General features: G+C 44.7%; 1 protein-coding gene across 1 annotated transcript in view; it reads right to left on the reverse strand.

Moving 5' to 3' along the window:
* adam15 (ADAM metallopeptidase domain 15) overlaps window positions 1–15,524 on the reverse strand; it is a 29,533-nt gene extending 14,009 nt beyond the window's left edge. The window contains 9 exon segments of the mRNA XM_063880750.1: window positions 78–247; window positions 1,553–1,624; window positions 1,718–1,783; window positions 2,302–2,506; window positions 5,044–5,120; window positions 5,471–5,549; window positions 5,726–5,799; window positions 10,654–10,739; window positions 13,483–15,524. Coding sequence (XP_063736820.1) covers window positions 78–247; window positions 1,553–1,624; window positions 1,718–1,783; window positions 2,302–2,506; window positions 5,044–5,120; window positions 5,471–5,549; window positions 5,726–5,799; window positions 10,654–10,739; window positions 13,483–13,567 — 914 coding nt within the window. The 5' untranslated portion in view covers window positions 13,568–15,524.
* Between the last annotated feature and the right edge of the window lie 46 nt (window positions 15,525–15,570).

Here is a 15,570-nt window from a genome sequence, read left to right on the forward strand (position 1 = left end):
GCTCAGAGCCTCTCATTAGGAGGCCAGGCTGCTTCATGTGTAACGCATTATATCAGTCCCCCCCCCCCTGCTCCTACATGACGAGCTGGGCGTTGTCGTGGCGGAGTCTGGGCAGCAGCTTCTGAGTCCTCCACCTCAGGAAGCTGTTCAGGGTGTCCGTGGGATTCTTCTCCACCGGGATCTTATCGCTGTCGCTCCAGATCTCCAGCCCGGTCAGCGCCACGCGCACCTTCAGAGGCCGGTAGAACTGCAACACATGCAGCGGGAGCATGAGCCACTTCACTCAGGAAGAGGCCAGATAATAAGGGAGGTCTCACTCAGAGATCCCAAACGGAGATTCACTATGAATGGAACGCCTCTCAGTTATTTAATGCACATGAAGGAACAGTCTGTATCCTGTCTGTGTTTGGACTCTTGGTCTGAGGGGTTTCTAAAAAGACAATGGGACCACTTCAGGATGAGGACCTTTCTATAAACTTTGAAGGTGATTTAATTATTTTATTTCTGGGAAGATGTCACATCAACAAGAAGAAATGGACCGACTAATCACTTACTGTTTCTGAGAACTATATGGCACCTCTTAGAAAAGCAGAAAATAAGAAGACAATCAGAACTTGGTAAATACCTTTTTGAAAGACGTTTCCTTTGAATCGCTATTGTCTTTACATCTCTGTCTTTATGTGTTGCTCTGTGTCCCCTGATGTCCAACTTTTGAGTGTATTTAAAGATAAATATATTCAACTGAAACACACTGAAGGTACAGTACATCCTTTCTGCCACCAGGGACAGCATGAGTCCTAAAACCCTTTAATGAGTCAGCATTATGAGTCCTAAAACCCTTTAATGAGTCAGCATTATGAGTCCTAAAACCCTTTAATGAGTCAGCATTATGAGTCCTAAAACCCTTTAATGAGTCAGCATTATGAGTCCTAAAACCCTTTAATAAGTCAGCATTATGAGTCCTAAAACCCTTTAATGAGTCAGCATTATGAGTCCTAAAACCCTTTAATGAGTCAGCATTATGAGTCCTAAAACCCTTTAATGAGTCAGCATTATGAGTCCTAAAACCCTTTAATGAGTCAGCATTATGAGTCCTAAAACCCTTTAATGAGTCAGCATTATGAGTCCTAAAACCCTTTAATGAGTCAGCATTATGAGTCCTAAAACCCTTTAATGAGTCAGCATTATGAGTCCTAAAACCCTTTAATGAGTCAGCATTATGAGTCCTAAAACCCTTTAATGAGTCAGCATTATGAGTCCTAAAACCCTTTAATGAGTCAGCATTATGAGTCCTAAAACCCTTTAATGAGTCAGCATTATGAGTCCTAAAACCCTTTAATGAGTCAGCATTATGAGTCCTAAAACCCTTTAATGAGTCAGCATTATGAGTCCTAAAACCCTTTAATGAGTCAGCATTTAAGCACTTTTATTCAACATAAAAGCGTTGAATTTAAAAGCTAAGCATAATTCTTTTAGTCCCATATTTGGAAAGATGTATTTTATTGTGGAAATTGTATAAGTCTGACCCTCAGAGGTTAGAGGTCATGCTCACCCAGTCCACCTGGTTGGCCACGTCCAGCATGCGGTAGATGATGGTCTTGTTGTTCTTCTGGTAGTTCAGAAACTGCAAGATCAAAATACACAGAGCTCATAGTGATGGGGGGCAACAACCATATAACAACAACAACAACAACAACAACAACAACAACACACTGACCTCCTGGTGATCCACCACCAGCACCAGCTCGATGTACTTGGTCTCAGACAGGATGTCCCGCCTCCTCTGCAGGAGAGACGACACTGATCAATCTGACGGACAAGTTCCCTCCCTCAGAGAGCTGTGGTCTCACTGGGATTTCCTCCAGTAAATAAACCGTTTTCAACTTGGTCCTCAAATGCACCATGCTGGGGGGGGGGGCTTAAACAGAGAGACTGGTAGTGTTTCTTTGCAGGTAGAATTCACTGTCAGAAAAACGTATCACTGGGCAGTACACACAGTGGGGGGGTCCAAAGTGAAGCTGAAGTCTCCCCCTGAGGTCTCCCCCAGAGGTCTCCCCCAGAGGTCTCCCCCAGAGGGCTCTCCTAGAGGTCTCCCCGAGAGGTCTCCCCCAGAGGGCTCTCCTAGAGGTCTCCCCCTGAGGGCTCTCCCAGAGGTCTCCCCCTGAGGTGTCCCCCTGAGGTCTCCCCTTGAGGTCTCCCCTTGAGGTCTCCCCCAGAGGTCTCCCCCTGAGGTCTCCCCCTGAGGTCTACCTTCCACAGCCCCTCCCTTAAAGATGTTGTTTATAATGTTGTGTGTCTCACCCTGTGTGTACGCGTGGCGCTGCGGGGAGGGTGTGTGTGTGAGACACCGCAGCCTGCAGCCCCGGCGCCCTCCAGAGGGGGGGAGGAGAACAGCAGGTGGATGCCCTCCTCCTCTTCCTCCCCTCCGCTCCCCTCCCCACCGTCCCCGGCCCCATGCTGAGGCTGCAGCTCCAGGCTGAGCGACGAGTTGAAGGCGATGACGCCGCTGAAAGGGGGGGGCAAACTCATGTTATTCCAGGGGTCACACACACACACACACACACACACACACACACACACACACACACACACACACACACACACACACACACACACACACACACACACACACACACACACACACACACACACACACACACACACTAGTAAAATGCATATGCTGACAGGTTTATGTCGCTAATCTTGATCCTCTTTAGTCTGCAGGTTTCAGAGTTCCCGTCTCTAACTCTCTCGGTTGTTCAGGGAGCTGTTAATCCAAGAAGCTCCAAATACTTCAGGTTTCACTCTCCAGCAGCAGGAGCAGTAAACACTGTACTTCTACTTTACTCAAGTACAAGACCTGAGTACTTCTACTCCACTACATGTATTTAATACCTTGAGTTACAGATTCTGATTACTGATGGTAAATATAACCCTTCAATCAGACTGTGGTTCACCTGCAGTGAATCCAGCAGCTACCCTGCAGTATACAAAGCATTCAAACTAGCTGCACCTTTACCAGCTCTGAGAACACTTTAATGATCAATCATTATAAAACAGATCAGAGATATTATTCTGAAATGGACCAATCAGACAATGACTACTTTTACTGTCGCTACTTTAAGTACATTTAGAGGAGAGTACTTTCTACTTTCACTGGAGGAACATTTAGAATACTTTCACTGTGACAGAGTATTCCTACACTCTGGTACTTCTACTTTACTCAAGTACAAGACCTGAGTACTTCTACTTTACTCAAGTACAAGATCTGAGTACTTCTACTTTACTCAAGTACAAGACCTGAGTACTTCTACTTTCACTGGAGGAACATTTAGAATACTTCTACTGTGACAGAGTATTCCTACACTCTGGTACTTCTACTTTACTCAAGTACAAGATCTGAGTACTTCTACTTTACTCAAGTACAAGATCTGAGTACTTCTACTTTACTCAAGTACAAGATCTGAGTACTTCTACTTTACTCAAGTACAAGATCTGAGTACTTCTACTTTACTCAAGTACAAGATCTGAGTACAAGACCTGAGTACTTCTACTTTACTCAAGTACAAGATCTGAGTACTTCTACTTTACTCAAGTACAAGATCTGAGTACTTCTACTTTACTCAAGTACAAGATCTGAGTACTTCTACTTTACTCAAGTACAAGACCTGAGTACTTCTACTTTACTCAAGTACAAGATCTGAGTACAAGACCTGAGTACTTCTACTTTACTCAAGTACAAGATCTGAGTACTTCTACTTTACTCAAGTACAAGACCTGAGTACTTCTACTTTACTCAGTACAAGATCTGAGTACTTCTACTTTACTCAAGTACAAGATCTGAGTACTTCTACTTTACTCAAGTACAAGACCTGAGTACTTCTACTTTACTCAAGTACAAGACCTGAGTACTTCTACTTTACTCAAGTACAAGATCTGAGTACAAGACCTGAGTACTTCTACTTTACTCAAGTACAAGACCTGAGTACTTCTACTTTACTCAAGTACAAGACCTGAGTACTTCTACTTTACTCAAGTACAAGACCTGAGTACTTCTACTTTACTCAAGTACAAGATCTGAGTACAAGACCTGAGTACTTCTACTTTACTCAAGTACAAGACCTGAGTACTTCTACTTTACTCAAGTACAAGATCTGAGTACTTCTACTTTACTCAAGTACAAGATCTGAGTACAAGACCTGAGTACTTCTACTTTACTCAAGTACAAGATCTGAGTACAAGACCTGAGTACTTCTACTTTACTCAAGTACAAGACCTGAGTACTTCTACTTTACTCAAGTACAAGACCTGAGTACTTCTACTTTACTCAAGTACAAGACCTGAGTACTTCTACTTTACTCAAGTACAAGACCTGAGTACTTCTACTTTACTCAAGTACAAGATCTGAGTACTTCTACTTTACTCAAGTACAAGACCTGAGTACTTCTACTTTACTCAAGAACAAGATCTGAGTACTTCTACTTTACTCAAGTACAAGATCTGAGTACTTCTACTTTACTCAAGAACAAGACCTGAGTACTTCTACTTTACTCAAGAACAAGACCTGAGTACTTCTACTTTGAAGTGTTCGTCTTGAAGTATAAGTACTTCATTCCTTCAGTGATAATGTCTAACCCTGAAACATGAGTTGGATATCTGTGTTTTGATATTGAAGCGGTAATATGTTACGATGAGCTCGAAGAGGGTTTCCTTCTAATTCCAATATTTCCGGAGTAATCCTCTGCTGCAGTAATCAGATTACTGCTCTCTGACTCGCAGTAATCAGATTACTGCTCTCTGACTCGCAGTAATCAGATTACTGTCTCATTACATTTCTGTTTCCTCTCCATCTGATAAAACACAGGCCTTAAAATCACAAAACACTTTCCCTGTTTCTGAATGATATACCATTCTTTCAGCACTATTACCATAGACCTTTACATTAAACGTGTGTGTGTGTGTGTGTGTGTGTGTGTGTGTGTGTGTGTGTGTGTGTGTGTGTGTGTGTGTGTGTGTGTGTGTGTGTGTGTGTGTGTGACTCACCGCAGTCCGGAGCAGGTGCTCAGAGCGACTCTGGACTCAGGATATCCTCGGACGCTGCCATGGTAAAAACAGTGAACCTAACACACACACACACACACACACACACACACACACACACACACACACACACACACACACACACACACACACACACACACACACACACACACACACACACACACACACACACACACACACACACACACACACACACACACTTAACTACATGTTCTAATGCAATCTGGAGTGAGATTCAGAACAAGTTAAATACACCCACTAACAATTGTTTGGGGATGTTACATTCTTTAGATGGACATTTTGAAAGGTTTAAATCTAGATCACATTTTAATACCAATGAAAGCTTTTTTTTTAGATGAACAAATTTAAAGCTCTATCTTGCAGGGCTGCGGTGCGTTCACTGACTCACCACAGGGTCGGATCTCACAGACACCCCGGTGCCGTTCGGCAGGTAGAGGAAGATGTTGGGAGGCTTAGGGAGCAGGTCACTGATGGAGACAGAAACTGAGGGTTATTGTAGTTAGACTTTTTGTTATTATCAGCGGTCATCTTAGTTTATATTACAACAGTTATTATTCTACATTTTCACAATAAGTAAGAAATAAAAAGGCACCAAGGATATCTCTGGTGTTGTGTTCACTGCCCCTCAGTAAATGTGACTCACTGGTTCTTCTGCAGGTCCAACAGGAAGCTCTGTCCTCTCATCTGCAGCTCAAACTGCAGCGTGTCGGGGTGAGCCTGAAACACAGGAGGTCAGTTAATAAACATGTCATCTACAGTCACTGTAAGATACAGGACTACATTTCCCACAATGCACGGTGTGTACAGAGACAGATAAGTACAGCATGTTTCTTGTTACATATTGCATAAGTAAATATTTCATGAACATACTGTAAATAGTGACTTGTTTAATCATGTGAGTAACCTTATTAGTCGGTGATATTATTGTAGTTTTATCTTCAGCAGCGCTTCCTGTCCCTTAGGAGGTGGGCGGGGCTACGTACATCCGCTATCCAATCAGAGAGCTTCCTGACCCTTACTAGAGTTGCTCTGTGAAGGAGTCACTTCCTATATGCTTTCTCCTCTGTGTGTGTGTGTGTGTGTGTGTGTGTGTGTGTGTGTGTGTGTGTGTGTGTGTGTGTGTGTGTGTGTGTGTGTGTGTGTGTGTCAATGACCAGTCCAATGCATCGGGTCTATTCATTTATGATATTATAACATTCTCTGAATAAAATTATTTTTCTCAAAATTCTGAATTTGACGAAAACCCCAGAATTTGGAAATTTTTCAGAACGTTTAGAATGTTGACTTTTTTTTCAAATGTATAACCTTTCCCTCAAAATATCTGACCAATCACAACAGAGCCAGCCAGCCAATGGCCTCTTGTCTTTAGTCTGTGGTTCAGGCTCTGATCTGCCTCTCCTCAGGAGGAATGTTACCCTCCTCCTCTTCTTCTGTGGTGCTGGCCTCGCCCAGAGTCTGACATCATCCGGAGACATGACCTCATCATGGGTGTGTGTGTGTGTGTGTGTGTGTGTGTGTGTGTGTGTGTGTGTGTGTGTGTGTGTGTGTGTGTGTGTGTGTGTGAGAGAGGATGTGAATCAGGTACAATAAGAGCCTATAGTGTTATAAACATGGAGCACCCACAACGTCCCGTGTGTAGGGTTATTATTTGTATTTATTTCCACAGCTCCATGTTGTTTCATTCAGCCACAGACTTTCACTTTAGACATTTTGACTTAAGATTCAATTAATTAAAAGTCTGAATTATTTCTGACTGTGGAATCCGATGATGGTTTTAAACTGTGGTTGTTTTTCCTGGACTTTAGAGGTCAGTGAACGCCTCCTCATCAGGAAAAATGCTTTTGTAGATACTTGGCGTTCTGACCCGAATGACTCAACACACACACACACACACCCTCTACCCTGCACACAATGCCCCCCCCCCCCCCCCAGTGTACAGGGTGGGGAAAACAAACACGCCTTGGAGGGGAATTCTGCTCGTTTAGAGAAACACCCAAAATAAATATATTCTTTACAGAAATGAAAAACTTTAAAGAGTCCTCTCCTGCTGATGTTCAGGTGTATATCAGTATGTAGTGTCTCTACTTTAAAGAGTCCTCTCCTGCTGATGTTCAGGTGTATATCAGTATGTAGAGTCTCTACTTTAAAGAGTCCTCTCCTGCTGATGTTCAGGTGTATATCAGTATGTAGAGTCTCTACTTTAAAGAGTCCTCTCCTGCTGATGTTCAGGTGTATATCAGTATGTAGTGTCTCTACTTTAAAGAGTCCTCTCCTGCTGATGTTCAGTTGTATATCAGTATGTAGTGTCTCTACTTTAAAGAGTCCTCTCCTGCTGATGTTCAGGTGTATATCAGTATGTAGTGTCTCTACTTTAAAGAGTCCTCTCCTGCTGATGTTCAGGTGTATATCAGTATGTAGAGTCTCTACTTTAAAGAGTTCCCTCCTGCTGATGTTCAGGTGTATATCAGTATGTAGAGTCTCTACTTTAAAGAGTCCTCTCCTGATGATGTTCAGGTGTATATCAGTATGTAGAGTCTCTACTTTAAAGAGTCCTCTCCTGCTGATGTTCAGGTGTATATCAGTATGTAGAGTCTCTACTTTAAAGAGTCCTCTCCTGCTGATGTTCAGGTGTATATCAGTATGTAGTGTCTCTACTTTAAAGAGTCCTCTCCTGCTGATGTTCAGGTGTATATCAGTATGTAGTGTCTCTACTTTAAAGAGTCCTCTCCTGCTGATGTTCAGGTGTATATCAGTATGTAGTGTCTCTACTTTAAAGAGTCCTCTCCTGCTGATGTTCAGGTGCATATCAGTATGTAGAGTCTCTACTTTAAAGAGTCCTCTCCTGCTGATGTTCAGGTGTATATCAGTATGTAGAGTCTCTACTTTAAAGAGTCCTCTCCTGATGATGTTCAGGTGTATATCAGTATGTAGAGTCTCTACTTTAAAGAGTCCTCTCCTGCTGATGTTCAGGTGTATATCAGTATGTAGAGTCTCTACTTTAAAGAGTCCTCTCCTGCTGATGTTCAGGTGTATATCAGTATGTAGTGTCTCTACTTTAAAGAGTCCTCTCCTGCTGATGTTCAGGTGTATATCAGTATGTAGTGTCTCTACTTTAAAGAGTCCTCTCCTGCTGATGTTCAGGTGTATATCAGTATGTAGTGTCTCTACTTTAAAGAGTCCTCTCCTGCTGATGTTCAGGTGCATATCAGTATGTAGAGTCTCTACTTTAAAGAGTCCTCTCCTGCTGATGTTCAGGTGTATATCAGTATGTAGTGTCTCTACTTTAAAGAGTCCTCTCCTGCTGATGTTCAGGTGTATATCAGTATGTAGTCTCTACTTTAAAGAGTCCTCTCCTGCTGATGTTCAGGTGTATATCAGTATGTAGCGTCTCTACTTTAAAGAGTCCTCTCCTGCTGATGTTCAGGTGTATATCAGTATGTAGAGTCTCTACTTTAAAGAGTCCTCTCCTGCTGATGTTCAGGTGTGTATCAGTCTGTAGCGTCTCTACTTTAAAGAGTCCTCTCCTGCTGATGTTCAGGTGTGTATCAGTATGTAGTCTCTACTTTAAAGAGTCCTCTCCTGCTGATGTTCAGGTGTGTATCAGTATGTAGCGTCTCTACTTTAAAGAGTCCTCTCCTGCTGATGTTCAGGTGTATATCAGTATGTAGAGTCTCTACTTTAAAGAGTCCTCTCCTGCTGATGTTCAGGTGTATATCAGTATGTAGAGTCTCTACTTTAAAGAGTCCTCTCCTGCTGATGTTCAGGTGTGTATCAGTCTGTAGCGTCTCTACTTTAAAGAGTCCTCTCCTGCTGATGTTCAGGTGTGTATCAGTCTGTAGCGTCTCTACTTTAAAGAGTCAAAACGCTTCATATGATGATCTGTCTGTTTGTACGTTTTCATTTCTTCCTATGACTGTAATTGTATTTTTTGAACTCGACTTTAAATCTTCAAACATTCAGTCTTTCCCTGATGCAACATTCTAGAGGAAAGCTGCATCAGGGAAAGACTGAATGTTTCTAATTCATTTCCTGTCTTCATAATTAACTGACAGGAAGTTGTTAATAATCCAGCTGATTAAAAGCTGTGGCGGTACAGACTGAGTTTGGTGTACTGATCCCTCACTGAATGACTCTCTCCTCATTTCCTCCGGCTGGGTGGGGTCAGGGTGGGGGGGTTTGGACAGGAAATGATCTCAGAGCTGCTGTCAGCTGCACAGGAAGTGTCCGTCCTCTAACACCCCCCCTCCTGCAGGAAGCTCCTGGTGAAACGTTTGTCTTTGTCTTCCTCTCATGACTGAAACACATTAATGAAGAGAGGCTTCCTGCCACTGAAACGTACAAAAGCTTCTTCCTGACAGAAGACTTTGGATAGCTTTATTCAGACAGAGAGAGGAAACCAAATGAAAGCAGAGAGAAAGAGTCTGACAGTCTCACTCAGACGCCTTAAAGCAGGGCTATTCAATTACAAATTACATAAGTGTTGGTCTCATTTGACCCAGACACATCACAAAGTGCATTTAAATGGATAAAGAAAGAACTGTCGAACCTTCAGTGCACAAACCCATAACAAGAGGTAAGGGTAACTAACATGTGAATGAATTCTACACTACACGTCTGCTACAGTGAAGCGGGTGCTTACTGTCACCTCATCTGTGATTCATGCTGACTTTCTCAATGGGAGAAGTGACATCTTTTGTTTTGAACACAAGCAGTGAGTTTGGCTCATAGGATGTCAATGCAATCCTAAGCCATTGGTGAAGAGTGCTGTCAGTCAGGGAGCAGCGAGGGCTCCTGTTTACTGAGTGATGTGTGGAAAGCAAACGTACTGAGCACACAGATCGCTTCTTTCTGAACGTTAGGGAACTGCTGTTTGTTGACGTCACTCCAAAACTTCGCTGGCCCGTTAGGGGAAGTTTGTTCGGAGAGTGGGGTGTTTCTCAATGTGGTGCCTCCGGACACCAGGCAACGCACTGATTGCAAATGAAACACATCGGCGTGGCGTTTGGATTTGACGGCTGAATAAACACATATATGTCAGTCCAGGCCGGGTTAGACCGACGGGTTCATCGAGAGAGACATGTTTTAGAGTTGCTACCATAGGACCACCGCTACGGGATGCACTTTAAAAGAACGCGCTTTGTTGTGGCTTGGTGGTTTCTAGGCAACGCGGAGTGTTGCATTCATGGTCTGTACTAGTGTAGGAATTTGGCCACGGCAGGCTGGGCCAATCGGGAGTTGGCTCTGAGCTGCTTCTGGCCCGCAGGCCGCCCTTTCAATAAGCCTGCCTTAAAAGTCTGCCAGGACGCATCAAATAACAGCCAATCACATCCCTGCGTAATGGAGAGCCAATCACATCCCTGCGTAATGGAGAGCCAATCACATCCCTGCGTAATGGAGAGCCAATCACATCCCTGCGTAATGGAGAGCCAATCATATCCCTGCGTAATGGAGAGCCAATCACATCCCTGCATAATGGAGAGCCAATCATATCCCTGCGTAATGGAAAGCCAATCATATCCCTGCGTAATGGAGAGCCAATCACATCCCAGCGTAATGGAGAGCCAATCATACCTGCAGAGCTTCAGCAAGGCTCCTCCTCTCTCCGTCCACCAGGATGAAGGGGCGCGTTTTCTCCAGCAGGAGGCGCCTGTCCAAACCTGAGCACAAACACACAGGTGAACTGGGAGGACTGGTGATGAAGGTAGGAACACCAGGACAGCATTCAGTAACAATATGCTAATTGAAGATTAGCATTCAGGACTTTTGGACACCTGATGACGCTGTGACAACAAAACTGTGTTAAGATTAGCAGGAGAGCTAATGTTAGCAGGAGAGCTAACGTTAGCAGGAGAGATTATGTTAGCAGGAGAGCTAACGTTAGCAGGAGAGCTAACGTTAGCAGGAGAGCTAATGTTAGCAGGAGAGCTAATGTTAGCAGGAGAGCTAACATTAGCTCTCCTGCTAATGTTAGCTCTCCTGCTAACGTTAGCAGGAGAGATTATGTTAGCAGGAGAGCTAACGTTAGCAGGAGAGCTAACGTTAGCAGGAGAGCTAATGTTAGCAGGAGAGCTAACGTTAGCAGGAGAGCTAATGTTAGCAGGAGAGCTAACATTAGCAGGAGAGCTAGCGCTTAGCAGTTAGCAGGGAGGGGGCGCACTCCGGCTAAATAACGAAAAGCTAACAGCTAACGAAGGTCCCATTGAGCTGCAGTGTGGTGCGTTCAGGCTTTGGTGAAGGGGAATTATTGCTTCATCATGATGTGTTCAATGCCATCTTGTAAAATGTAATTTTGGATGAGAACCCCAGTTGTTTGAAGGAGATTTTAGAGAGGACCATGAGTCATATTTTTAAATGAATATAACACAGAATAACAGTAGTATAAATACGAAAGGTGTGTGAGTGTCACATGTTTCCCTCCTGCTGCACACACATGTTTTTATTGCCAATAAACACAAACACCCGTGTGTTTAAATCAGTTTCAGTGGAGGCCATCTTGTTGGGAACTTATGACTCACTGAATCCACAGATAAACTCAGGACACTTCTCTGATCTTCATTTTAAAGTCTGCTCAAAACTCTGTAGAACAAAAGGTTTGATTGAACAGCTCTACTGTGGGAAGAGGGTTATAGATCGGTCCTCCTCCTCCTCCTCCTCCTCCTCCTCCTCCTCCTCCTCCGTGTCCTCAGTGTGCACTGAGACGTCTCTAATCAGCTGAAGGTGTCGTAGTTCTAAAGATGAAGGAAACAAACACCCCTCATGTTCCTGTCTGGAGAAGATCCTGGATACAAGTTCTATGACAATGTTAGACTTTTTAGTGTGTGTGTGTGTGTGTGTGTGTGTGTGTGTGTGTGTGTGTGTGTGTGTGTGTATAAAATAACACAAGCTGATTGGCTGTGGCATGAGTCGTGTTGAGACCATCGGACACAGAGAAGACCAGAGGAACATTAGTTCTTCTACTGGGGACAATTCATCTGTCCAATCCAGATGACCCAGAGTCCCCTAAAACTTCCACATCGACCCAGAATTAATCAAAACCAGCCCCCAGAGACACAGATATGACCTCTTTCTGGTTAAAACTACAATTTTTGATCCTGATGATGTCAGAAATGGACTCAGTAACCCCCAACACCGCTCTGAAACTCTCCAAATCGGCAAAGTCATTTTCTAACTTTTGCATGCAGATGCTAATTAGCACAACTGATGCTAACTGTGCTAATTGCCCAACATCTGCAGGTTAGCATCCGGCACTTTCTATGTGCTGGGGACCCCTACTCTACATTTCTAACGTAAAGCTTTGGGGTCACAGCAGGACTCTCTGGCAGCACACACAGGAACACGGAGTAATCAGATTAAGATTTAACGGAGAGTTTGATCAGATTTACTGAGAGACTTTTTTTAGTTTGTTCATAATTTAGACGATGTCCTCTAGAGGCAGAGTACCCCCCCCCACCCCGTGTGATCCAAGGGAAGACGTTAACGTTTGACTCTGAAAGAACGCAGTCTGAGGTCAGAGGTCAACCAGCAGGAGAGAGCAGGGGGTTTACAGTTAGCTGATCATGTCAGATTAACTACCTGGCAACGGGCAAGCATTCAATTAGGTCAAAGGTCACACACACTTTCCCCCACTTACACACACATGGTCAGCATTACTCACCTGAGTCGTATCTATCATCAGAGGGATTTATATGGAATATTATTTCTGAGTCCAAACAGATGCCATATCTTCTGTGATATTCTGTGTAACATTTAATGACACTCGTACTGCAGACTCAGTTCCAGAGGTGGAAGTAAGCAACTATTTATTTAATAATGATTATTATTTGTAGAGCAGACTTTAAAAACAACGTTATCTCAAGGTGCTTCACAATTCAATGCAAGTACACTTAAATATGATCTATAACACATATTAAAAAGCAGGACAAACACAACCGGGACGGGATGCAGAGGTCCTCACATTCTCTGAGTTATCTTTATAAACGTGACATCATTAGATAGGATTGTTGCTTCACAGTTTACTGCAGCAGATCAACACAGATCTGATGGACTTTTAGTACAATATTTAAATGATTTATGACTTATGAACTACCATGAAGCCCCAGGCTCCACCAGCACTGCATCCTGGTATAATTAGGAAATAAGAGCCATACAAATAAAAGAGGTGCGCTTTGTTAAAGAAGCTGAAGCTGTTCACTCAACGCTGGGGAGTAAAACATGATTTCCTTTTGGATATTGGAGTAGAAGTACACAGTAGCATTGAATGTACTTCAGGAAAGTACCACAAAAGTGTGTACAGTACAGGAGGAACTGTACTCCCGCCCCGGACCAGACTGACACAGTTCATACATGGAAACACAGTTTGAAAAACGGGACTAAAAGAGACAAAAACCCGTTAATCGGTACCGGTCAGAATGTCCCGCGGTGCGTTCAGGGACCGGGCGGCAGTGAAGGCAGCCCCGAGCAGCACGACGGTAACGGCTCCGGTCATCTCACCGGACACCGGCAACAGGTCGCTCCGTGCCCGGTCAGCTCACCGTGGCAGAGCTCCGGGGAAACTCCATGCTGGTCCTGGTTACATCCACCGATGAGAGTGACCGGTAAACATCCGGTTCTCTCGCTCCGGTTCTCCCGTTTATAATAGGAAGGTCGCCTGTCGCTTTAAGAGCGGGAGGAGGAGGGGCTATGTGTGTGGAGGGTGCATGTGTAGAGCGAGAGACAGTGAGCGAGCGCAGTAGTGAGTGAGCTGTGAAACACACCGGACCCCCGAGCAAGCGCGTGCCTCATTCAGAGTGGGTTATTGTACCGGAAGCCTGTTGCTTTGGCCCTGGAGGGTCAATCAACCAATCAATTAATGAATTGACCAACAAATCAAAGTTTAGAAGACCGCAGAGAGTCATGCCTCCACTGCGGTCTGGGAGAGGAGGAACCACCGAGTTTATACCGGGAGATAGCGATGACGTCATTCCACTGCATGAAGTTGAGCGAAACAAGCCGGAAAACCGGAAGTACTACCAACAGGCCTTCAGAATAAAAGGCAGCGAATGAGCGTCACACTGAGGATCCAGAGAAGGCTTTATCATAATCTATATTCACTTTTTATTTATAAATGATAACTTTCTTTAATGCTAGACTCAGGTTTCTTGATTTTTGCAATACTGGCTTTAGCTTGATATATAATCCCTTTCTTTATAAATGTTAAACATTACAACACCAAAGCAAACCTACGCTCTGATTCTGCCTTTATTATTTTCACTGACATTGAATATAATAACGTTTCTTCCACTGAGTCGAGGATCCCTCACTATACCGAGTATTTAATATAGAGTATTAAATATAGAGTATTAATCCATCCATCCATCCATCCATCTTCTCCCACTTATCCGTCAGGGTCTCGGAGGTAACAGCTCCAGCAGAGAGCCCCAAACATCTCTCTCCCTGGCCACATCAGTCAGCTCTGACTGGGGGATTCCAAGGCGCTCCCAGGCCAGCGAAGAGACATAGTCCCTCCACCTGGTCCTAGGTCTACCCCGCTGTCTCTTCCCAGCTGGACGTGCCTGGAACACCTCCCTAGGGAGGCGCCCAGGTGGCATCCTCACTAGGTGCCTGAACCACCTCAACTGGCTCCTTTCAACGCGAAGGAGCAGCGGTTCTACTCCGAGTCCCTCCCGGATGACTGAACTTCTCACCTTATCCCTAAGGGAGATGCCAGCCACCCTGCGGAGAAATCCCATTTCGGCCGCTTGTATCCGCGACCTCGTTCTCTCGGTCCTGACCCATCCTTCATGACCATAGGTGAGGGTAGGAACGAAGATGGCCCGGTAGACAGAGAGCTTTGCCTTCTGGCTCAGCTCTCTTTTCCTCACAACGGTGCGGTAAAGTGACTGCAGTACCGCTCCCGCTGCTCCGATTCTCCGGCCCATCTCACGCTCCATTGTTCCCTCACTCGAGAACAAGACCCTGAGATACTTGAACTCCTTCACTTGGGGTAAGGCTTCATTCCCTACCTGGAGTGGACAGTCCATCGGTTTCCTGCTGAGAACCATGGCCTCAGATTTGGAGGTGCTGATCCTCATCCCAGCCGCTTCACACTCGGCCGTGAATCTGATCCAGTGAGTGCTGAAGGTCACAGACCGATGAAGCCATTAGGACCACATCATCTGCAAACAGCAGTGGTGCAATCCTTAGCCCACTGAACTGCAGACCCCCTCCCCCACGACTACGCCTCGAAATCCTGTCCATGAATATCACAAACAGGATTGGTGACAAAGCGCAACCCTGGCGGAGGCCAACCCTCACCGGAAATTGGTCCGACGTGCTGCCGAGGACCCGGACACAGCTCTCGCTTTGGGAGTACAGAGATTGGATGGCCCTGAGTAGAGACCCCCTCACCCCATACTCCCGCAGCACCTCCCACAGTATCTCCCTGGGAACCCGGTCATATGCCTTCTCCAAATCCACAAAGCACATGTAGACCGGATGAGCGTACTCCCA

Source organism: Eleginops maclovinus, chromosome 4 (genome assembly GCF_036324505.1).
Source record: "Eleginops maclovinus isolate JMC-PN-2008 ecotype Puerto Natales chromosome 4, JC_Emac_rtc_rv5, whole genome shotgun sequence".
Taxonomy (NCBI): domain Eukaryota; kingdom Metazoa; phylum Chordata; class Actinopteri; order Perciformes; family Eleginopidae; genus Eleginops; species Eleginops maclovinus.